Here is a 23,690-nt window from a genome sequence, read left to right as displayed (position 1 = left end):
GTTATTATTTATTGCGAAAATAGAGTAATTTTAGGTAATGACTTTAAGTTTGGGATCACATGTACAGCTTTTCAAGAGGATGACCTTTCATAAAGAATCACACATTTACCTTTCTCAGAGGCGAGGATGAGAGCATCTTCAGAATTGCAGTTAAATCATCAGTTTTTGGCGCAAAAAGAGCACGAGACTGGGAGTCAAGGCTTATGCATTTATTCAGCAAACCTTTATCTCTGGACGTGGTTATTGGAGTCTCCAGGTCCTGGACACCAGTGAGAGATGATTTAAATAAAGCTGTCTAGGTCAGGGAGACAAGGGCGTGGCCAGAGTGCCCTGGAAGTGGTTTCCACTCCCTGTTCTCTCACTGTCTGTGAGACCCTCTGGGCTTCACTGTAGTCGTTGGTAAAATGACACTTTTTGAGTTTAGTTTTTGATTATAAATATATGCTAAATTTCATCAGTGCTGGCTGCTCAGCACTGTGCTAAATGCTGTACTAAGACATTTAAAAGTATGAAACAGTTCTTGGCACCAAGAATCTTATGATCTGGTTAGGAAAACAAACCACAATTACAAGATGGATAGTAATATTGGCAGTCATATGATTAGATGTAAAATAAGAGACCAAATGGATGAGAGTATGTGAGGTTATTATGTTTAGCATTTTATTAAATCAATGATTAGTTATGGTTTTTGTTATAAAATACTAGGCTAACCTACCTGGTTTGATGTTATTAAGAATTTCCATTTGGTAATTTCCACTGGGATAATCTGTAGACTGTGATAGTTGAGTTCCTTTTGTTCTCCAACTCTTAAGACAGTGCATTCCCAGTATACTGAGGCAATTCAAATTTAGTAAAAGATAAATTTTTAGAGACTAGTTCTTCATCCAAAAACTTTTTTTTATTATAATGCCAAGATATGTTTTTTGTTTTTGTCATTGCTATATTCTCAGCACCTACTACATATACATAGTAAACATGCAGGAATTATAGTTTAGGGACAATTTTTAAATACATTGAAAATACATTTCAATTATCAGCAGTTTTAAAAATTGTTTAAAATTGTTTGATTCCATTAAAGTCTCAAGGAAAAGTATTGCAAGCAACAGTAGTAGCTGTTGGATCAGGGAACAAAGGAAAGTGTGGAGAGATTCAGCCAGTTAGTGGGAAAGTTAGAATTCTTCTTCCAGAATATGGAGGCACCAAAGTAGTTCTAGACAACAAGGATTATTTCTTGGGGATGGTGACATTCTTGGAAAGTATGTAGACTGAAATAAATCTCTATCGAAATAGCATCACATGAAATAGCATTCCATTCCATTGAAATCCTGAAATCTGTCATATAACTTCTGTTTCTCTTTTATAATAAACTAACCATATAAAAAAATAAAATAAAAATTTTTGATTATTAAAACTTATTGAATTTGTAATACTGACTTTTTAAACCATAGATCTAACTATATTAACACAAGTTGCCATGATACAAATAAAATGTTAATGAAGCCAGTAGCTTTCTGTTTAGTAGCTTTTTATTGTGTAAGGAAATGGCTTTCTAGATGAGTGAACTTCCCCACTCTGTTAGTTATCTCTTACTGACATCTGACTGCAGCTTCACCGGAGACTTGACACCATAACTGCCCAATTAAGCCATTTTCAAAATTCTGACACAAAGAAACTGAGACACAATTAATATTAGAAATGCAAAGGTTTTTATATCACAATATAAAGACTTTCCTATAGTTAAAGACTATCAGTAAATCGCCTACATTCTTTCCTTCTGAAAAGGAGGGAAGCACTTTAGAAGAAAGAGGTAAATCAAGCAGTCATAACCAAATTCCCTTAGTCAAATACAGAAGGATGTATTTAGTCTTAAAATAGTTATATAATTATAAAATAGTTTATATTATAAAAATCAAAACAATGCAAAAAGGCAATTGAAGAAAGTTGTAAAAATCACCCAAAAGCCTGCCACATTTTGGTGATTCTTTTTCTGAAATCTGTTAATGTACACACATATACGCACACACAAATAATCTTTTCCATAAGTACAACCACACTACTCTTACGTGTTTTTCAATCTTTTTTAACCAGTGCCTTATTTTGATTAACAGAAAAACTAATGCCCTCCTTGAGTGTAATTTGAAATTTCACAGTAAATTAAAATAACATGACCAAAGCCTATTTTAAACAGAGGTAGTTAAAGAAGGGAACACATTTTGGTTTTGTTTTTGTATTTTTCCGAAGTGAGAAGCTGGGGGAGGCAGACAGACAGACTCCTGCATGTGCATGACTGGGATCCACCTGGTATGCCCACTAGGGGGCAATGCTCTGCCCATCTGGGGCATTGCTCTGCTGTGGCTGGAGCCATTCCAGTGCCTGAGGTGGAGGCCATGGAGCCATCCTCATTGCCCGGGCCAACTTTGCCCCAATGGAGCCTTGGCTGCGGGAGGGGAAGAGAGAGAGAGAGAGAGGAAGGAGAGGGGGAAGGGTGGAGAAGCAAATCGGCCGTCTGTGTGCCCTGACCGGGAATGGAACCCGTGACTCCCACACACCGGGCCAATACTCTACTTCTGAGCCAACTGGCTAGGGCTCTAGTTTAATCTTAAAAGAATGTTTAGGTAACATGACATTGGCTTGTTTCCCATAAACCTATTTATCCTAGGTAATATGGAAGATATAGCTTAACAGAGACTCTGAATAATTTGCTCAGTGTTCTGTTGGAGGAGAAGCTGAGTGCTCTGTAGGAGAAAGAGACCTGCTGGTGGTTTAACCTTTCCTCTGTTGCCTTGACTAGTTCAGCTCTTGGCCCCAAATTTGTAATTCTTCTCAGCAAAACAGAAACCCTGCAGTTAACTGGAGATTAACTTGGTTATGCTTTTTGGAGTGTATTACCTCATCCCCATCCTCATTCCGAGTGATCTTACCAACAACATGCAGCACTCTCCCTAAAGTATGTTTTGGTGAAGTTTGGCTAGCCCACCTATTAATCTGGCTCTCTTTCCATATAAGATTTGGTTATCATTTTGTACTTGACATCAGCGCTTTTCAACTGGTGTGCTATTAGAATTTTTAAAACATGCAATACCTGACTATTTAGTCAGGGACAATGACCTCTTTTTCTTTCAGATTGTCAAATAAAAAAAGAATTACAACAGCCAACACAACGATAGCCATATAGTGTGAATAAATTATCTATTTTGTCACATCAGCAAAAAGTATATTTTTTGGTGTGCTGCAGAATTTTAGTAATTAGTTAATGGGCTATGCAATGAAAAAGGTTGAAAACCTCTGCTTTACACTCCTGATTTCCCTTCTCCCTCAACTTACCTCTCTCCTGATCACCTTATTGAGTGAATCTGTCTCCATTGCCTCTGCTGCTCCCCTAGTCTAAGTATCCATCATCTTTCTCGCCTGAAATGGACTCCTATCTGATCTCCCGATCTGTCTTACCTCTTTAGAGTCCTAGTCCCTTTTCCCATATAGTAAACAGAGTGATCCTTTAAAAGCAAAGAATCAGATATTACTCTTCTTAAAACCCTTCTTTGCACTTGGAATAAAGCCTGAACTAATTGCCACTACGTATAAGACTGTAATTCTGTCCCTTGCGTACTCCTTGTCCTAATTGTTTGCTCCTTTCCCTCATTCACTCTGCTGTCACTGCCTTGCCCAGGCAGATCAAGATTGCTTCCCGCAAATATGGAATGTTCTTCCCTAGAACACGGTCGGCCCCTCTGGGTTACTCAGGTTTTGGATTTCACCTGCTCCAGAGGTTTCTCCCAATGGTCCAGTGTAATGTAGCTCCTGATTTATTACAGCATGTTTTATTTTCTTTGTAACATTAGCACTCTTAAGCCATTTTATATATTTGTCTCTTGTGTTTCTTTCTTCCCTTGCCAGAATTTAAGTCACATGAAATTGTAGATCTTGCCTGTCTTATCCACCCTGTATTCCTGACACTTAGAAGAATGCTCAGTACTTCTTATCAAAGTGAAAAATTCAGTGAATGAATCACTGAGAGGGAAATATGTCCTTTTCACAGCCTGAGGTGGCTGGAACCAGATGTTCAAATAGTAAGGAGGAAGGTGAAGGTCACAGCACAAAACACTTTCCTGGTCCTGGTTAAAGCCCAGAGCAAGTCATATAAAGTGTGGCCCAACAGCGAAAGTAACAGCTCAGAAACTAATCTCACATTGAAGAAGGATGACTTATTCCAACAAACTACAATCAGATTAATCCTGAGGATTTCCTGTATTATTAATAACTTCAGAGATAGATAATTTGGTCTTCAAGCCCAAAGGCACTTGATTATGAATGTTGTTTTATTTAAATTATTTTAAAGCATCACTGGTTGAATATGTAAGAAAATTCTTAGTGTTTCTTGTAGGGTCATTTCTGTCATTAGATTATACTTTTATATTTTTAATGCTATAATATATGCATTTTCAAATAACTATTGTGCTATATACTAGAAAGAGTACAACATAAAGCAGCGGTTCTCAACCTCTGGGTCGCGACAGAATTGTTTTTAGTGAAAGGTAAAGGAGAACGTGTTCTCAAAGCCTGTGAAAAATTAAAATATGATAGTATGCAATTACTAATGCAATTTTCTTGTGTAGTTTATAAACAGCTGTGTTTCTTTTTTTTGGTCCATAAAGATAAACAACCAACCTGGTGATTTATATTAATTCCATCTGAGCTAATGTTTGTCTTGATTCTTTTCTCTTTTACATTCAAATCATTTTGTCAAAATTAATAGTCAATCTAAGAAGTCTAAGTTAGATTTTTTTAGAGCCAGCATTTCTCAAATTTATTTTCAAATGACTGTTACCCTTCACAGTAGCCATCTAAGGTAGATATATATATATTTATTCCAACAATACTTCCTATGGAATGAAAGTATTGTTGGAATAAATATATGTATCTAGCATGTTTTGGAATTCTGAAAGAAAATTAGCCTTCTTGCTTGGCTTTATAATTTGAATACCTCACTTTTTAAAAACTAAATGAAGATAATTTCCTCAATCTTCATATACTATTAATATTTTATTAATTAACATACTGCTATTATACGGTTGAAGGTATGACTTGTAATATCTTGAAAGATATCTCATGAAGTAAATCTGTAAAAGAATAAAGGACATTACAGGCATTCCTTGCCATATCGCAGTTCACTTTTCGTGGTCTCATTGTATTTTAAACTGTATATATCTAATTTTGTATTGTGGATTTTTTGCTATATTGCAGGATTTTGCGGAACAAAGATATTTTTATATATTTATTATTTTGATTATTTTTGTGGTAAAATAAGCATTTTCTAGCCTAAAAAATTGAAAACAAGATAAATATATATTGAGAAATTGAAAACAGTGAAAATATATATAAATTATAAAATATAAGGTTGCTACTTCGTGGATTTTCACCCAGGGGGTCTGGAAGCTAACCCCCGTGATAGACAAGGGACCACTGTATAGAATTTGTGAACTAACAGATTTAAAAAAATACCAACGGTTGAGACCTGGTCCTTTCAAATTCGCATTGTATCCGAACCTTAGTGCGGGCACTGTGCTCTCCTGCACACATACGTTGTGGGGCACACACATCTAGAGGAAGCGCCTTACAGTCAGGAAAGGAGAGAAAACCATCTGGTGCCAGAAAAAGGCCTAAAGTGGGCTCTTTGAGAACTGAGTGAAAGCTAGAGTCCATCTTTAAAATACAACCATAAAATCACTCTTGTTTTATAGTTCTTGGCATAAAAAACTACAGACCTCTTTTGGATGATATACCTGTTTTAAAAGAGGATTATGCTACTTTGAGAGGAATAGTTGAAGCAGTGTGTTTGTTGTTAGAGGCATGTAAGTTTTTTTGCGACATAGAGGAATTATTTGTTTTAGGGTACATCTTACTGTCTTGGCCTCAATGACCACTCTGGGCTTTTCTTTTGTTCTATAAGCTGTTTTAGTCTTTTATTTATTTGTTTTTTAAATTTACTTTATTAAATATCTTAAATATGTAGGGTTAAAAAAAATCTTTTTCTTTTTTTTTAAAAGCTGCACGTCATTGACTCCTGGACCCAACTGTGACCGATTTAAATTGCACATACCATATGCTGGAGAGACATTAAAATGTAAGTAAATGATCACTATTTTCCTAAAAATGTAGATTACAGAAATCGTTTTAGTGTTTAGTTCTTCTGTGATGGTCCATATACTTAAATAATATGTATATGCTTCTGTTTCTTGACCTATCACTGTTAGGTATTATCTTTTGACTTCCTGCTCTGATTCAGGAGGCATCAGCCTATTTTCATTGCACCCTTTATTCTCTCTTCTCTTCCTCTTTGATATAATTATATCACCACTACTGGTTCCTGTGTTGGTTACCCTGTATCTTTAAAACATTTTCTTAATGGATCATTTTAAGCATTGTGTTGTACAGTTCAACGAACAGCCCGTAAAAATTCTTTGTAAGTGCCTGGCACTGTGTTCACACTGTTATTTCTTAAACATAGTTCTACGCGATGACGATGAGCACTTTAGTATGCTATTACGATATTTAGTTTCCTATAACCATAGTGTCTTTTGGCTCCCAACTTTATAAGATGAAGATATTAGCTCCTGCTCGCCCTTCCATTCCTCTTCTTTTACCTCCCAGGTTTTGTTTTCTATTATTTTCTTTTTGCATAGTCAAGATTGATAACTTACTATCTATTCTAAATCTGTAATTGTCTTCTGGTCTTTGTCTAAATTCTTGAATGATTGCTCTGCAAGTCTACTCCTGCACAGTTATCACTGTGAGATTTAGTTCATTATTCTCTTGGATTTGACCTTGTTTTGTAGAATATATGTATTAAGAAATTTGTTTTCTCCAAAATTACATCTTGGTAAACAGGTGTTTATCTCATTGCAACATAGTCTCAAATAACTTCTCAGATTCCATTTCTCCCTCCACCCTCCATCTTTCCTGTAGCTCTTCTGTTAATTTTTTATTAACAGTCATTATTAGGTATCTTAATATCTAAGAGCTCTTTCTTGCTCTTGCTGTCTGTGTCTCTTTCACAATATCTTGTTCTTGTTCTATGAATATAGAAGATAAAAAAGATATAGTTTTTTGTTCTTTTAAATTTTCTTCTGTTTTCTGAATTATCTTCATGTATCCCAGGGATTATATTTTTGTTTATCATCTTTCCCCCGCTGTTGTTCTGTAGCCTTTCTTCAAATAAAAGACGCTTTTGATTGGCCATTTATATTTAAGGCAGGCAATGAAACTCTGATTGGAACTCTGTGTAGGCTGGGCTACTGAGTGTGTGGGTTAATGGTGGGCTAGCAGTTAGTGTGAGCAACTCCTGTGTATTATATTTTAGGGTTTAACTGTTGTAGCTCTCCCTTAAATAATTTGTTCTATTTCTTCTTTTCTTTTTTTTTAATTTAAGTGATAGGAGGGGAGACAGACTCCTGCATGAACCCTGACCGGGATCCACCTTTTGACCCCCGTCTGGGGCTAACGCTCTATCCACCTGGGGCCATGCTTGCAACCGAGCTATTTTTAGTTCTTGAGGTGGAGGTTTCACAGAACCATCCTCAGCACCCGGGGCCAATGTGCTCAAATCAGTTGAGCCATGGGGAAAAGAGAGAGAAAGAAAAAGAGAAAAAGAGGAGGGGAAGAGATAGTCACTTCTCCTTTGTGCCCTGACTGGGAATTGAACCTGGGACTTTCACATGTCGAGTCAATGCTCTACCACTGAACCAACTGGCCAGGGCCTTCTTCTATTTCTTTAGAAAATCCCCTGTATTTTCTGGGGTTACACATCTGGCCACCATGACATTTTTTGGGGGGTGAGTATTATAAACAAAAAAAAAGAGTTCTATGGAAAGTAATCTCATAGGTTGATCTAATAATAAATAATCATAAATTCCTAATTGGGTAGGTTATGGTAGATAGTAATGCGCTAGGCTAATAACTTCTTTATTTTATTTATTTATTTTTAATTTTTTTTAAGTGAGAAGTGGAGAGGCAGAGAGACAGACTCCCACTTGCGCCCCAACTGGGATTCCCCCGGCAAGCCCCCTATGGGGCAATGCTTTGCCCATCTGGGGCCGTTGCTCCATTGTTCAGCAACCGAACTATTTTAGAACCTGAGGCGAGGCCATGGAGCCATCCTCAGTGCCCAGGGCCAACTTGCTCCACCTGAGCCATGGCTGCGTGAGGTGAAGAGAGAGATAAAGAGAGAAGGGGAGGTGGAGAAGCAGATGGTCAGATGGTCGCTTCTCCTATGTGCCCTGACCGAGAATCAAACCAGAGACATCCACACGCCGGGCTGATGCTCTACCACTGAGCCAACTGGCCAGGGTCTATTTAATTTATTTTTAAAAATTTTATAATTAGAGTTGACATACAGTCTTTTATATCAGTTTCAGGTGTATAGAATAGTGGTTAGAGATTTATATAATTTATGAAGTGATCCATTTCCTCCAGCCCCACAAGTCTAGTACCCACCTAGTACTATATATAGTTATTACAACATTATTGACTATTTTCCCTATGCTGTTCTTTACATTCTTGTGACTTTTTTGTAACTATCAATTTATATTTCTTAATCCCATAACCTTTATCACTCAACTTTCCAACTCACTCTCCTCTGGCAACCATCAGTCTGTTCTATGTATCTATGAGCTTGATTCTATTTTATTTGTTTATTTATTTTGTTCTTTAGATTTCACATATAAGTGAAATCACATGGTATTTGTCTTTCTCTATCTGACTTATTTCACTTAGCATAATACTCTCTAGGTTCATCCATGTTGTCACAAATGGTTAAATTTCATTCTTTTTCATAGCCAAGTAATATTTCATTGAGGTATAGTCATACCACCTCTTCTTTATCCAGTCGTTCATTCCTGGGCACATAGGTTGCTTTCATATATTGGCTTTTGTAAATAATGCTGTTTTAATGTGTACTTGAAAAGAATGTATATTCTGTTGCTTTGGGGTGAAATGCTTTAAAAATATCAAATTAATCTGGTCTAAAGCATCATTTATGCCTGTAACTTCTTTAGTGTAAGGTTTCACGCCAGCCTGTCAATTGTTCTTGTGCATCTAGGTTAGCACACCTTTGAAATACCTCTAAGGGAGTATCAACCCTCAAGAGAGCATATAACCTTGTTAACTATACCATAATCCAATCCCCTCCTTGCTTTCTTCAGTCTTCTATATGTCCTTTCCTTAATTTCAAATGCATAAAAGGTGCTTCAAAACTATCATTTTGCAGGAACATTTGGAATTTTGCTCCCTGGCTGGCATATGTTGGCAGTTTGGCTCAAAGAAACTCTTATAAAAATTCTCTACAGGTTTGGCTGTTTCTTATATCGATAGTAAATAGATTATTTCCTGTGGGTTTTTTTTTTTGTTTTTTTTTTGTTTTTGTATTTTTCTGAAGTGAGAAGCAGAGAGGCAGACAGACTTCCATATGTGCCCAACCAGGATCCACCCAGCATGCCCACCAAGGGGCGATGCTCTGCCCATCTGGGGCATTGTTCAGTTCCAACTGGAACCATTCTAGCGCCTGAGGCCAAGGCCAGGGAGCCATCCTCAGCAACTGGGCCAACTTTGCTCCAGTGGAGCCTTGGCTGTGGGAGGGGAAGAGAGAGACAGAGAGAAAGGAGAGAGGGGAGGGTGGAGAGGCAGATGGGCGCCTCTCCTATGTGCCCTGGCTGGGAATCGAACCCGGGACTTCCACACTCCGGGCTAACACTCTGTCACTGAGCCAGCTGGTCAGGTGTGCTCTTGTGGTGTTTTTAATTATAAATCTCCCAGATCTTAGCTCCATGTCTCATTCTTGCCTCTCCTGACACCAAATGGCTGTAAGTTTTTATGGATTTACCAGCGCAGATGGCTTCCTCCTCATCAGTAGCCTCTCCTTCATGTTATTGCAGCCAGCGCTTTCTCTGCCCTGTCTCATCAAGTACTACTCTTCTGTCTGCATTCTGCCTTCTAGGAATTTGTTCAAATATCTCATCTGCCAGTTGCCACTCTTCTCTTCTATTGTTTTGGTCTTTTTATCTTGCTGTTTCTTCATTATCATTTAATGGAAGGGAGGGTTTTGCATTGATCGTAGTATACAACTTTAAAGTTTCTCATTAATTCCCACTGAAAACTTATGGTGTGAGGTTTAAATGATAATTTTAACCAAGGCTTAATCAAACTATTTGGTGCTTATGGTAATTTTATTTCATAACTTTAAACACTAAGTTGGAGATGGAGATTGTTTTGTTTATTAAATTATATCTTCAATTCCTAGGATAGTAAAGATATTCAATTAAGTATTTGTTGAAGAAATAAAATGAATTCATGCATAAACTATTTTTTCTTAGTGTTCATATTTTTGTTGGTTGAAGTAAAGTGTTTCAGAGGATGTGACATTCTATTAGTTGTATCAGTCTTTGGCCATCAGAAATTCAGTTTTTAGAAGTTATTTATTACATAAGAAATTTATAATTGGAACATTGCTCTTAACAGTTTAGAAAACAGGAAGGATGTACAGTATCTGGCAGATTTAGAGTCTTATCAATTTGTCTTTATATTTTACTCTACTTCCTCAAAGCACATTAGTAAAAATAGCATTAAGCAAATTTCATTTTTCAGAATATTTAATATTTTAGAAAACAGTTCTACAAATGTTTCATCTGTGAATAAAGGAAATTTTGTACAATTAATGCAAAGGAGGGAATATTTCTACCCAGGAATTCCTAAATTGATTCCTGTAAGAATTACCCACATTCAGAATGAAATAATTGAAATAAAACAACCAGAGGATTGCAGTACATTTGGAATGTTATTGTTTCCTCAGCTCTTTCAGTGTAAAGAGACAACTCTTCAGTGTTGGGACAGTGAACAAGTTACCAATTTGTGTAAGATTCTTATGGAAAATGTCAAAGGAGATCTGAATTTAAGAGAAGTCCCTGAATTTCGTGATTGAAGAAGAGACAACTGGTACTTACTTAAAGAGGATTGGAAAAGTGAATCTTCAGCATTCAAGGTTGACTTAAATAAAATACATGTTAAGGTCTAGGATGATGCCAGCAATATGAGTGAAAATTTACCAATCTGCAAAATTCACAGGTGCAGATCAGTGAACTTCATATAAATGCATATTTGTAAAATTAGCCATCCTAATCATGATCTACAGCACTGCATTCTTGAAGAAATTGTGTTTGTGTTTTTGTGTACCTTATTTAAATAGGGCAGGGAATGGGCTATTTTGCTCATGTTTTATTTCTAATCTCTGGTGTATTGCCTGGCTTTCTGAGGGGCTCCATAGGTGTTTGTAAAATGAATGAACCATGTTCATTCTTTGGATCTGGCAATGATGAGATTTGATGAAGCAGTGACAGAACTTTGAAGTATTCTCAATTGTACAGTTGTTCAGTGACACTTAAGTAACTATAAAGAGAGATTATTGAAATATTGTACGTTATATCAAGCAAGTCTGTGAATGGTAATAAAGCAAATGGTTTGCTAACATTGGTTTCAAATTTGAAATCATCTTTTGTTTAAAATTTCAGTTTTTCATAATAACAATTTACTTTAATCAGGAACTGTTTAGTTATAAGAAAACCATTGGAACAAACAAATTAAAGAGGATATTTGTTTGTTATTGTAAGAAATTAAATGAATTCCATGGGGCCCAAGGGCGAGAAGTGTAGCCACTCTTCATAGGCAATGGAACCAAGGACTCTAGAAAGATCATAGACATCATAGCAGCTAGTCAGCCTCTGTATCCTTGTTTGTCTGTGTCTTCCTCCTGCATCATATGTTATTGTCACTATATTAACTTTACTCTTTTTCCCTCCAGATTTCTGTTTTTCTTCACATAGAGTAGTAATGGCTTCCTGAGCCCCTAAAGTGGTGACTTAGTTCAAGGCCGTAAGAGATTGTGGTCTTGGAATCTAAATCCATGGGAGAGAGGGTCTGATTGACAGCTTGAACTGGGTGTCTACCGATGATCCAGTCTAATTTAGCCAAGAGTTCCTGTATCATCAGCCTGGTTACTAGAGGCCAGTTTAGCACAAGGTTGGCATGGACTTCCAAATGAAACTATAGACATTTTCCACTTTAATGGAAATGCATTAGCAATAGCATTGTTTATCATTTGAGAGGAATGATGAATATTTCAAAGCCATTTGTGACAGAGTGAAGAAGTCATGCCAAAAAATTATCTCCAAAGATTTTGAAGTTGAATATTCCAGAGGAAAAGCCTCCATTTAGAGGAAAAACTGAAAAAAAAAAAGATTGATTTGAGTAATGCATTCTCCCCCATGTTCTCAGAGGAGCAGTATAAAATTACTATTCATTTCTGAGGCTTCAATAATACATCGCCGAATTTATATTTTTATCTTTTGGAGAATGAACACAACAAAATGAAACCAATCTTCGAACTGCTATTTAAATGGAACATACCATTTAATTAAACAGTGGTCACCCATATACAGATATTTTTATAGACATTGCATATAGTGTTCTAGAACTTCTGCTTTACTGAATCTTGAAGTCAATTTCATTTTCATCCTGTCTCAAGTGTTTTGGCTGCTGCTGTGTGTGTGTGTGTGTGTGTGTGTGTGTGTGTGTGTGTGTATGTGTACATGCTTTAACACAGTGCTTCTTGCATCTCGTGTCTATTAGATGGTACTTTGTCTTAGACAGTCAGCATGGTAACTCAGAATGCGCTTTGTCCTCTGAATACTTACTTCTGCAGCGCTGAGAAGAGACATTCAAGGGCTTGACACTGATGGCTGTTAATATTAACCAAACTGAGCACCTTAAGGTCCCAGTGGGGGAGTTTGGTGCTCCAGCTGAAAGAGATTAAAATTCTATTGTCATTCTCACCAATAAGAAATTTGTACTTTGTTTGGTGTATTATTTTACCTTTTATTTTGAACTTTGGCAAATAGGTACAAAAGCTGGCTGCTGTGGCTATAGCTGTTGGCAATTTCCTTGGGATGACAATGTTATTTTATGAAAAATTCCTTGTCGTATTGTTTAAAATAAATAATCTGTTTGGAAAATGTTAACCAAGTAATCATTTTGCTTTAACCCTTTGTCCCTTGCCTTTTGTAATATAGTGACTGAGTCCCTTAGTCTAGTGTTTAAGGTTGTCACAGCCTGCTGTTTCAGCCTCTCAGTCCCCCTCACCCCCATTAGATCTCAGTTGACAACAGTCCAGGTCACACAGTGATTTGCAAATTGTACCCTGCGTTTTCTTTTTCTTATTTTGTTCTTCGTGCTTTGGCTTTAGTAATAAAACAGCTCGTTTAGTTTTGTCACTTTTGGTTCTTCATTTGCACTCACTAATCTGCTGCTCTGATGGACGCGCGTCCTGGGCGGCTCTCGGGCTGGCACTCTTCGGGTCTCCACGGTCACCTGCACAGAGAGGAGAGTTGACCATTTTTACTATGACTTCTAACAGTTGAGCTAAGTAAAAAGTTGGACTCTATGTCAGCGACTTAGTATTTTGCATCATGCTGGGAGGCATTATAATTTTCCTTGGTAGCATAGTACATTTTACTTTATTTTTATCTTTTCAAATGATTCATATACTTAAAGATTATTATCTAGCATTCAAGGTCTTTTTAGAGGCTAATTAGGGAGGCAGGTCACCTTTGATTTCGTGAATGTTTTAAAAAAAACCTTGTTGAAAGGCAAGTAAGAAGTGCTAATTTTAACACTGAGGTCGCCGGTTCGAAACCTTGGGCTTGCCTGGTCAAGGCACATATATGGGAGTTGATGCTTCCTGCTCCTCCCCCTTCTCTCTCTCTCACTCCTCTCTAAAAAATCAATAAATAAAATATTAAAAAAAAAAAAAGAAGTGCTAATTTTGTGGATTAGACATTTTCTCTCCCTTAGATTTTGAGGATTCCTTTGTTCTAGTATTTCAGAATTTTTTATTTTCTTGAAATTCATAAATGTTTGAAAAAAAATTTAAGAATAGCAAATAATATTAGCTTATATTTGTAAAGTCAGCTTAGTTATAGCTAAATATATATAAATAAATAAATCTGGCTTTGATGCTGATTATAGTTTATTAAAATATGACTGATAAATTGCTAAACTAAGTTCCTGAGCATTTCTTTTATAAAGTTAGGTTTATTTATGTACATTATCTTATTTAATCATATAGTAATTTGGAGATATAGATTTATATCCCACTTTTTAATACTAACTTTATTGAGGTATAATTTACATATAATAATATGAACCTATTTTAGGTGTGTAGTTACATAAATTTTGGTGGTTATAAACACCTATAATTACTACACCACAGTAAAAATACATAACATTTTCATCCCCCAAAGATATAGAAGGCTTCCTTCCCTCCATAAGTTAGTCTTTTGTCACCATCTACCCTCCCTCTCAGAGCTTTTATTGTCTGAAATTATAAAACAATTTTTCCTGTTTGAGAATTTTATATAAATGGAATCAAATGCTATGCAGTTTTTGTGTGTGGCTTCTTTCATTCAGCATGATGTTTTTGAGATTCATCCATATTATTTTTTGTATCAGTACTTTTTATTGCTGACTAGTATAACATTGTGTGGATAAACCACAGACTTCATTCTTTTATTAAAGGACATTTGAGTTGTTTCCAGCTTTTGGCTGTTATGAATAAAGCTCCTATTACATTTTATATGTCTTTTTGTGAAGATATGTTTTAATTTTATTGGGTAAATACCTAGGAGTGGTTTTGCTGTGTTATAAGCTAAGTGTATGTTTAACTTTATAAGTCATTGCTAACCTGTTTTCCAAAGTGGTTGTACTATTTTACATTCCTACTAGCAATTTATGAGCAGTCTGGTTACTCCATATTCTTGCTAACGTTTGGTATTGTTGGTCTTCTAGTGAGTATATAGTGGTATCTCATTATGGTTTTAACTTTTCATTTTTATGCGCTTATTGGCTATTCATGTATCTTTTGTTGTGAAGTGTCTGTTCAAATCTTTTGCTCAATGTTTTGGTTAGATTGCTGGTCTTCTGTTATGTGTTCTTTATATATTGAATAGTCTAGAAAAAAGTTGTTTGTAGTTTGTCAGTATTTTTTCCCACTTTGTCTTCCCTTTTCATTTTCTTTTCTTTTTTTTTTTTTTTTGTGTGTGTGGCAGAGACAGAGAGTCAGAGAGAGGGACAGATACGGACAGAAAGACACGAAGGGAGAGAGATGAGAAACATCAATTCTTCGTTGCAGTTCCTTAGTTGTTCATTGATTGATTTCTCATATGTTCCTTTATCGGGGGACTAAAACAGACTGAGTACCCCTTGCTCGAGCCAGCGACCTTGGGCTCAAGCTGGTGAGCCTTGCTCAAACCCAGTAAGCCCGCGCTTAAGCTGGTGACCTCGGGGTCTCGAACCTGGGTCCTCCGCATCCCAGTCCAGTGCTCTATCCACTGCGCCACAGCCTGGTCAGGCCCTTTTCATTTTCTTAATGGTGCCTTTCCAGGAGCAGAAGTTTTTAATACTGAAGTCCAGTTTAACATTTTTTCTTTTATTGTTTATGTATCTGGCTTCTTATTTAAGAAATATTTGCCTACTTGAAGGTCTTAAGGACTTTCTATGAGGGAGTTTATATTTTTACCTTTGTTATTTTGGTCTATGATCCATTTTGAGTTCATTTAGACCATGTTATGTTAATCATTTAAGTATGGGTCCATTTCTGAACTTTACATTGTATTCCACTGATGTCTATCTTTACATGAATACAATCCTATCTTGATTAAGCATTTTAGTAAGTCTTTAAATCAGGCAGTGTAAGTCCTACAACTTCTTTTTCAAAGTTGTTTTGGCCCACTAAGTTTTTTGTATTCCCATAGACATTTTAGAATCAGCTTTGTCAAACATCTGCAAAAGTCCTGCTGGGATTGCATTAAGTCTGGAGGTTAATTTGTGGAGAATTCACATATTTTTTTTTTTTTGTGGAGAGAATTCACATCTTAACATTGAGTTTTCCAGTAGATTGAAATGATAACCTCTTTATTTATTTAGGCCTTCTTTAATTTCTTTCAGTATTTTATAGTTTTTAGTGAACAGCTCTTGTACAAATTTTATAAAATTTACCTCTAGATATTTTGATGCTAATTTATAATATAAAATTTTTTGAACTTTCTTTTTCTGACTTTTTTTTTTTTTTTTGGTAATCTATGAAATATATTTGATTTTGGTTATATTGACCTTGTATGCTGCTATGTCTTTAAATTAACTTATTTTTTCTAGTAACTTTTTTTGTAGATTCGTTAGGTATTTTCTTTAAAAACAATCATAACAGGCTCTGGCCAGTTTACTCAGTGGATAAAACGTGGGCCTAGTGCACCAAGGTCACAGGTTCGATCTCGGGTCAGGGCATATGTGAGAAATCAATGAGTGTATAACTAAATGGAACAATTGAATGGAACAAGTTGATGCTTCTCTTTCTCTCTCCCTCCCTCACTTCTCAAATCAATGGAAAAATTGAAAACAATTATATCACTTGTGAAAAGATAGTTTTGCCTCTTCCTGTTCATTCTGTATGCTTTATATTTCTTATTTGTGATGTTTTGCAATGAATGGGCCCTCCTAAAGTGTTGAGTAGAAGTAATGAGATCAGACATCTTGCCTTACTTTTAATCATAAGAGGAAGGTGTTTAGTCTCTCATTATTAAGTACACTTGTCAATTTCAGGTGTCCTTTACCAGTATGAAAAAGTTCCCATCAATTTTAATTGGCTGGGAGTTTTTATTATGAAATGAATGTTAATATGTTAAATGCTTTTTCTCTACTGGGATGATCATGGGCTTTACCCTTTTTTCTGTTAATATGGTAAGTAAACTGATTTTCAAATGTTGAGCCAATATTTTATTTCTGGGATTATTCCCACTTGATCATTATATATAATACTCATGTATTGCAGGATTTGATTGACATATGTTTTAAAGGATGTTTGCATCTATATTTGATGTTGTAATTCTGTACTTTTCTTGTAATTCTTTACTTGGTTTTAGTATCAGAGTAATGCTGACCTCATAAAATGAGTTAGGAAGTGTTTAGTCCTCTTTTGTTTTCTGAATTTGTGAAGCATTGATTTTATTCACTTCTTAAATGTTTGGTAGAGTTTACTAGTGAAGCCATCTAGATTGTGTCTGTGTGAGTGTGTGGAAACGTTTTCTTTTCTTTAAATTGATTGACTTTAGAGAGACGGGGCAGGGGGGAGAGAGAGAGAGCAAAAGAGAAAGAGAGTAGAGTGTCAGCCTGGAGTGGGGAAGTCCTGGGTTTGATTCTCAGTCAGGGCACACAGGAAAAGCACCCATCTGCTTCTCCACCCTTCCCCCTCTCCTTTCTCTCTAGTTCTCTCTTCCCCTCCTGTAGCCAAGGCTCCATTGGAGCAAAGTTGGCCTGGGCGCTGAGGATGGCTCTGTGGCCTCCGCCTTAGGCGCTAGAATGGCTCTGATTGCAGCGGAGCAACGCCTCAGAGTGGCAGAGCATTGCCCCCTGGTGGGCATGCCAGGTGGATCCCAGTTGGGCGCATGCAGGAGTCTTGTCTGTCTGCCTCTCTACTGCTTCTCACTTTGGGGGGAAAAAAATAAAAAAAATTTAAAAAAAGAGAAAGAGAGCAAAAGAGAGAGAGAGACAGAGAGAGAGAGAGAGAGAGAGAGAAGCGTTCATCTGTTATACTTAGTGTGCATTCATTGGTTGCTTCCCATATATACCCAGACCAGGGATTAAGGCCACAACCTTTGTGTTTTGGCATGATGCTCTAACTAACTGAGCTAACCAGCTAGGGCCTGTGGAAAGTTTTTTTTTTAATTGCAAATGCAGTTTTACAGATGTAGGCTAACAGGTTATTTAATTATTTGTATTATTATTATTTTTTTTTGAGAGAGAGAGAGAGAGAGAGACAGGAACAGAGAGAGATGAGAAGCATCACCTCATAGTTGCAATACTTTAGTTGTTTATTGATTGCTTCCATATGTGCCTTGACTGGGTCTCCAGCCGAGCCAGTGACTCCTTGCTCAAGCCGGGTACCTTGGGCTCAAGCCAGCGACCTTTGGGCTCAAACCAGTGATCCATTCTGATGATCTCATGATCAAGCCAGCGACCCACACTCAAGCTGGTGAGCCTGTGGTCAAGCCAGATGAGTCCGTGCTCAAGCTGGTGACCTTGAGGTTTTGAACCTGGGGCCTCAGGTCGATGCCCTGTCTACTGTGCCACCACTGGTCAGGCTTAACTTTTATATATTGATTCTTAATAAATCTATACTTTTATATGTGTTCATTTATGTGGTAGATATGACATCTGTTTCTATTGAAATTAAAAAGTGAAACTTCTGATATATATAACTAGCCCACTAATTCTTTAGAGCACCGTTGTTTTAATACTGTGCCCAGGCTGCTATTAAACCTCTAATTTGTTGAAATTCTTCTTTACATTTCCAGAGTTGGGCAAAATAATCATCTTTGATTCTTCTGCCAGTTCTCTATCAGCATATAAAAAAGAAAACCAGAAGTGGCGCGAGCCTTCACATTTCCCCTTTGATACCATTCTCAATATATCATTAGTGACAACCCCACCAAAAAATAAATCCTTGTTTTTCTTCTGTCTTTGGCTGCAGGCTAGGTTGTAAAAGGAAGAGAACAAAATGTTTTAGTAGGATCATCTTTAATGATGGGGAATTAAAGCTATTAGAAAAATAAACAACCAAAAAATACAGCAAAATAGAAAAGTAGATGGTAGAGGATTTCAGAAGTTTCAGGGAGTTTTGTGGATATAGAATTTCAGGTGAAGACAAGATACATCTAACTTGGAGGAATGAGGGGACAAGGGAAGAGAGAGATGAATGGGAATACAGTTAGCTTGAAGATTAACAGAAAGGATTAAAAAAAGTTTTTATGGACTCTGAATAAATATTATGTTTTCCCCTTCCTTGGGCCTTAGAAGTTAGAATCTTTTCATAGTGTTGTCATTCTGTATGGTAACCCTGTTTGATAGTGGAGCTGTGAGCCTAAGAGGATGTGGTTGCATTCAGTGTCTAGAAAAGTTACAACTCCTCTCTAGTTAGTTCTTCCTTTGTACTTAAGCCTAAACCTTTCCATCTGGAGAAGTGCCAATTTGCCACTAAATTTAAATAAATAAGAACATTTCTCATCAATAGGGGTGGCAAATTTAGCCCCTCTTTAGAGCACTGAGCAATTTATGACCATATGTTAAATACCATAAAACAGCTTTAAAGACTTGGTCCCTGGCCATTGCCAGATTGCTCCGTAGGAGTACAGCAGCGCTGTGAGGGACTGGGAATGTTTCCTCCGGCCCTCAGAGGCCTCAGCAACTCACTGATGTCACAGCCAAAGAGGCCTGTTTTCAAACATTCCCTTTATAAAGGTGAAATACTAAAAGATTCCATTTTGGCATTTGGGTGCAAAGAAGGCAAGACTTCTTTTTGATTTTTAAGGGTCAAAATTAGTATGGAAAGTGTTGTGTGGGAGAATGAGTAAGTTGGCAGCAGTGAGTCCAGAAGGCAAGTCTAGGAATAGGTAATAGATATCCTACTCATTCTTTTTCTTGGAGCATGAACTGGACTTTTATAAGGCATAAGTAAGCCAAATATCACATGTTTCTCAATTGTTTTCCTTTTGCCAATTTTTATGGAATGGATATTAATATTAAAAACAATTATTAAAATTTCATCCTATTGGGCTGCCAATAATAATGGTTTCTTTCCTTCCAGAAGTATTACTCATTATTTGGTGAACTCCAAATATTAGTGTTTCTTCTTACCATCATCACGGCCTGTGAATCATTTATGGCATTCAGTGGTACCATGGCTGAGAGAATGAAGGTGGATGCCAGCAAACATGTGATTTTTGGTCAAATAATACTTGCAGGGCCTGAGATGGACTTTTAACACATGAAGAAACCACTGGTTCAGGCAGGATGCAGTGTTATCAAATAGGAATAGGCACCAGAAATCTTTGTACGACATTTTCCTGACTCTGCTCTGAAGGATAACTCTTCCTACAAAGGAAGATGATGAAATTTGGCTGTCAGAGGTCCAGGATTCCTCGCCTTCTTGCATGTGTAAGTGCCAGCCCGAGGGCTGGTTTCCTGTCAGTTCCTGTGTGGTTTGCACTACATCCTCTTTGCAACAGATCAGTGTTTTAGGCCATCTATCATGACTGCTGTCCTGTGAATTCTTGGCAATTTGATCTCAGTTTGCAGAAGGCAGCTGGTATACTTCTCTAGGAAGTGCAGCTGCAAAGCTCCTGCCTCTCTCTTCCTAAGGCCAGGAAGTTCACTATTGTTATTCATTGCTGCTTTCTTCCTTTGAAAGAACAAAAATCTTCAAACTTTGGCAAATTCAAAAAGTGCTGGGTAGCAATTTGAGATTACCCTTTCCATTTTGTTGATCTCTAGGGCAAAAACTTAAGTGATTTTTGACATCATTTGAAATCTTGTCTGTTTTTCCCATAATACGTATATGTGCATTAGTGGAAGGCCTCTTTCCCCACTCTTGCAAATGAAGTTGTGCTTAAGTCATTAGTCACATAAGATGTTTTGTTTTGGGCTTTGGTTTTCAAGAATAGTCTAATTACTTAGGCCATGTTATTGCCCAGTTATTTTTTCTCTGTTTCTTTCCCTTAACAGTAGAATTTTTCTATTCCTGTTCCAACTTCCATTAAGACTCACTTTGGATATGACTTTAGTAATTGCGTTGGATTTCCAAACTATGGAACATAGAGATATTTAAAGCACATTTCTTCACAATTTAATGTTAAGATAAATGTATCATTTGAGTTGATCCAATTTATCATGCCATAATGGGTGAACTATGTTGTGGAATTTAGGGAAGTGAACAATCTTCCGCCTGTCTTATGACTCAGAAGTCTCATGTTGGCAATCTGATTTTATTTATGAAGAATAGGAATTACCTGTAGCCTAGTTCTTCTAAGAGAAGAACCTATTTCTAAAGAGAAGACAGACTCATGCATGAGGTCAATAGTATTCTTAATAGTCCATCATGGCACAGAGCATTTCTACTTCTGATTCTTCTTTTCATCTTTATAAAAACTTAATCATCTGTAAGGTTCAGGGACATCATTAGTATAGCCCTTGGTTTATTTTGTATTCTGGTTCTTAAGATAAATGAAGGGAAAAGAATAAATTGTGTTGCTTTACAGGAAAGAAAGTGAACTTTCTGCAGGTAAAGTTTATGTCAGTTGTATGGATGTCAGGCAGTATCATCATAGAAAAAGCCCAAATCCTGATAGCACTAAGGATAGCATGAAGGAAGAAATTTTGGATTAAGAAAATGGGAGAATTTGATATTGTATGGCCAGTAGTCACCACCATCTTGGTCATGCACATGCAGGTTCCTATTAGATTTGGGCAGACCGTAAAGAAACAGTGGAGCCAAAAAATGGTGGGCCATTCCTTTATTCAAGTCTCGTACTGGCCAACAAGCAAACACATAGGGGAAAGCACTTCCTTTTCACTCAATGCTCACAAAGCTACTGACACATTCTCTAGTTCCACAACCAGGAGAATCTTCTCCGGTTTTTCCTAGAGTCAAAGCCCCACCAGTCCCAAAGCCCCTCACTCTGGTTCCCTATCTGCCCACATGGCTTCTTACTCTGCAAAACTGTCTTCTCTCTCTTTCCCTGCCATCTTGGCTTCTTCTCTCCTTTAGCACTCTGTTAAGCCTAATCCGGAGGGACCCGAAATATTGAAGACACGAACAAAGTCCGTCGATTACACACCAAAGCTTTATTGTCTAGCTTGGCCAAGCGGCGGCAACTCTGACAATGGTCTGAGGGAGAGCGCGCTGGCCCTTTGTTTTACTTAGTTTTTATAGTTTTGTAAGTGGGAAGTACAGAAGCAAAAATTGCAATTAGGAGCCCTTTACCACTATTGGTTATAGTCATATGTCCTTTAACATGATAGGACCATGTTCAATTTGCAAGCCATATGTCATTTTGGAGAAAACAAAATTTATAAGTCAACACAATGGTAGAAAGATGTCTCTTTACATATTGAAAGGCATTCCTATATTTTCTAGTGTTTATCCGCCATCTCTCTGTCCAGAGTCACACGTATTAACCACATGCATTCACATAGGAGAGGTAGTTTCTGTGGGGACAAATGCCCACAAATGGCTCATTACTATAAGAAAAGGTTTATTTTGGCTTTTCTCTTGCTGCACCTGGCTAGCCATTCACCCCTTTCCCCACAGGTGTGGTGGAATGTCTGGGAATCCATGTTTCCCTCCCCTTTACATTTACAATACAATGCCAAGGGCCATCCTGGTTATGCCAGTCACACAGTACAGAGACTATTCTCACAATTTCTCTGCACACCTTAACCCAAATTAATAAAATGTTCTTCAAGCCTCTTAAAATATTAATATTAATTCTGTAGTTTTTGGTACCTTACAACACCTGTGGATGAAGTGGCTCAGTGGCTCCTCACTCTGCCTTCTCTCTGCTCTCACTCTGCAAAAATGGCTTCCTTCCTCTTCTCCTCTCCTTTTAAAACTTTCCTGGTACCAAAACTTCTCCTCCAGCAAACATTAGCATAACAATACCCTTCCCAAGCAGGAAGGTAATTTGCAATTTTACAGGTGACATACCTGATACTGCCCAGCGCCATTTTTAACAATAAAAGTGAGCAAACTCAAAAAATACAAATTTTACAAACTCACTACCCTACAGATATACAGATTATTTATACCAGACCAAATCTGTAGTTCCTGAAATACTTTATTGCTACACTCTAGGGGTAGGAGCTCAATGATCTTTAATGTCTGTGTGACTCACATAATAGTTGATCAGGAAATGTTTGTTTATTAAATGAATGAAACCAGGGCTGTAGGGCCAGTGGCCACCGCCATGTTGGCCATGCACATGCAGGTTCTCATTGGATTCAGGCAGATGGTAAAGAAACAGTGGAACCAAAGAATGGTGGGCCATTCCTTTATTAAAGTCTCGCACTGGCTGATGAGAAACATACAGGGGAAAAACACTTCCCTGTTCATTCATTCAGAGCTCACAAAGCTACTGACACATTATCCGGTTCCACAACCAGGAGACTCTTCTCCAGTTCCTCCTGGAATCAACGGCCTCCCCAGTCCCAAAACCTCTCACCTCTGGTTCCCCATCTGCACTCACTCTGCCAACATGGCTTCTATCTCTGCAAGACTGGTTTCTCTCTCTTTCCCTGCCATCTTGGCTTCTTTTTCCTCTTTTCCTCCTTCCTCTCCTTTTCAAAACTTTTCTGGCAGGAAAACCTCTCCTCCAGCACATATTAGCATAACAGTGGCCCTTCCCAAGGAGGAAGGTAATTTGCAATTTCACAGATCACATATCTGGTGCTGCCCAGCGTCACTTTTTAACACTAAAAGAGAGCAAACTCAAAAAACACAAATTTTACAAACTCATTTGCCCAACAAAGGCACTAAAAGATTATGTCTTAGATGAAAGGTCTTAATTGGAAGAATATTAATTTGGGGGACCTTTAGGTGGGACAAACGGGTATCTAAAGATTTGAGAAAAAGCAGCATAATCTCTGCATTGAAGAAACGGATAGCAACTATGAAAGGTTATATAGCTCTGTCTGGTTTACAGGTATATTTAGAAGAACCTAGAAAAGTCTTGTAAAAGTAGCTTGCCAACACTTGGGCTAGAATA

General features: G+C 37.2%; 1 protein-coding gene across 2 annotated transcripts in view; it reads left to right on the top strand.

Annotated features, from left to right (window-relative positions):
* The window catches only part of BABAM2 (BRISC and BRCA1 A complex member 2), a 394,176-nt gene that overhangs the window by 38,949 nt on the left and 331,537 nt on the right, over window positions 1-23,690 (top strand). For both annotated transcript variants that reach the window (XM_066378625.1, XM_066378624.1), the window contains exon 3: window positions 6,045-6,121. In XM_066378625.1, coding sequence (XP_066234722.1) covers window positions 6,045-6,121 — 77 coding nt within the window. The remainder of the gene's footprint in view (window positions 1-6,044; window positions 6,122-23,690) is intronic.

The sequence above is a fragment of the Saccopteryx leptura genome, chromosome 3 (genome assembly GCF_036850995.1).
Source record: "Saccopteryx leptura isolate mSacLep1 chromosome 3, mSacLep1_pri_phased_curated, whole genome shotgun sequence".
Lineage (NCBI taxonomy): Eukaryota > Metazoa > Chordata > Mammalia > Chiroptera > Emballonuridae > Saccopteryx > Saccopteryx leptura.
The sequence above is the reverse complement of the archived record's forward strand: the minus strand, read 5'-3'. Positions and strand labels throughout refer to the sequence as shown.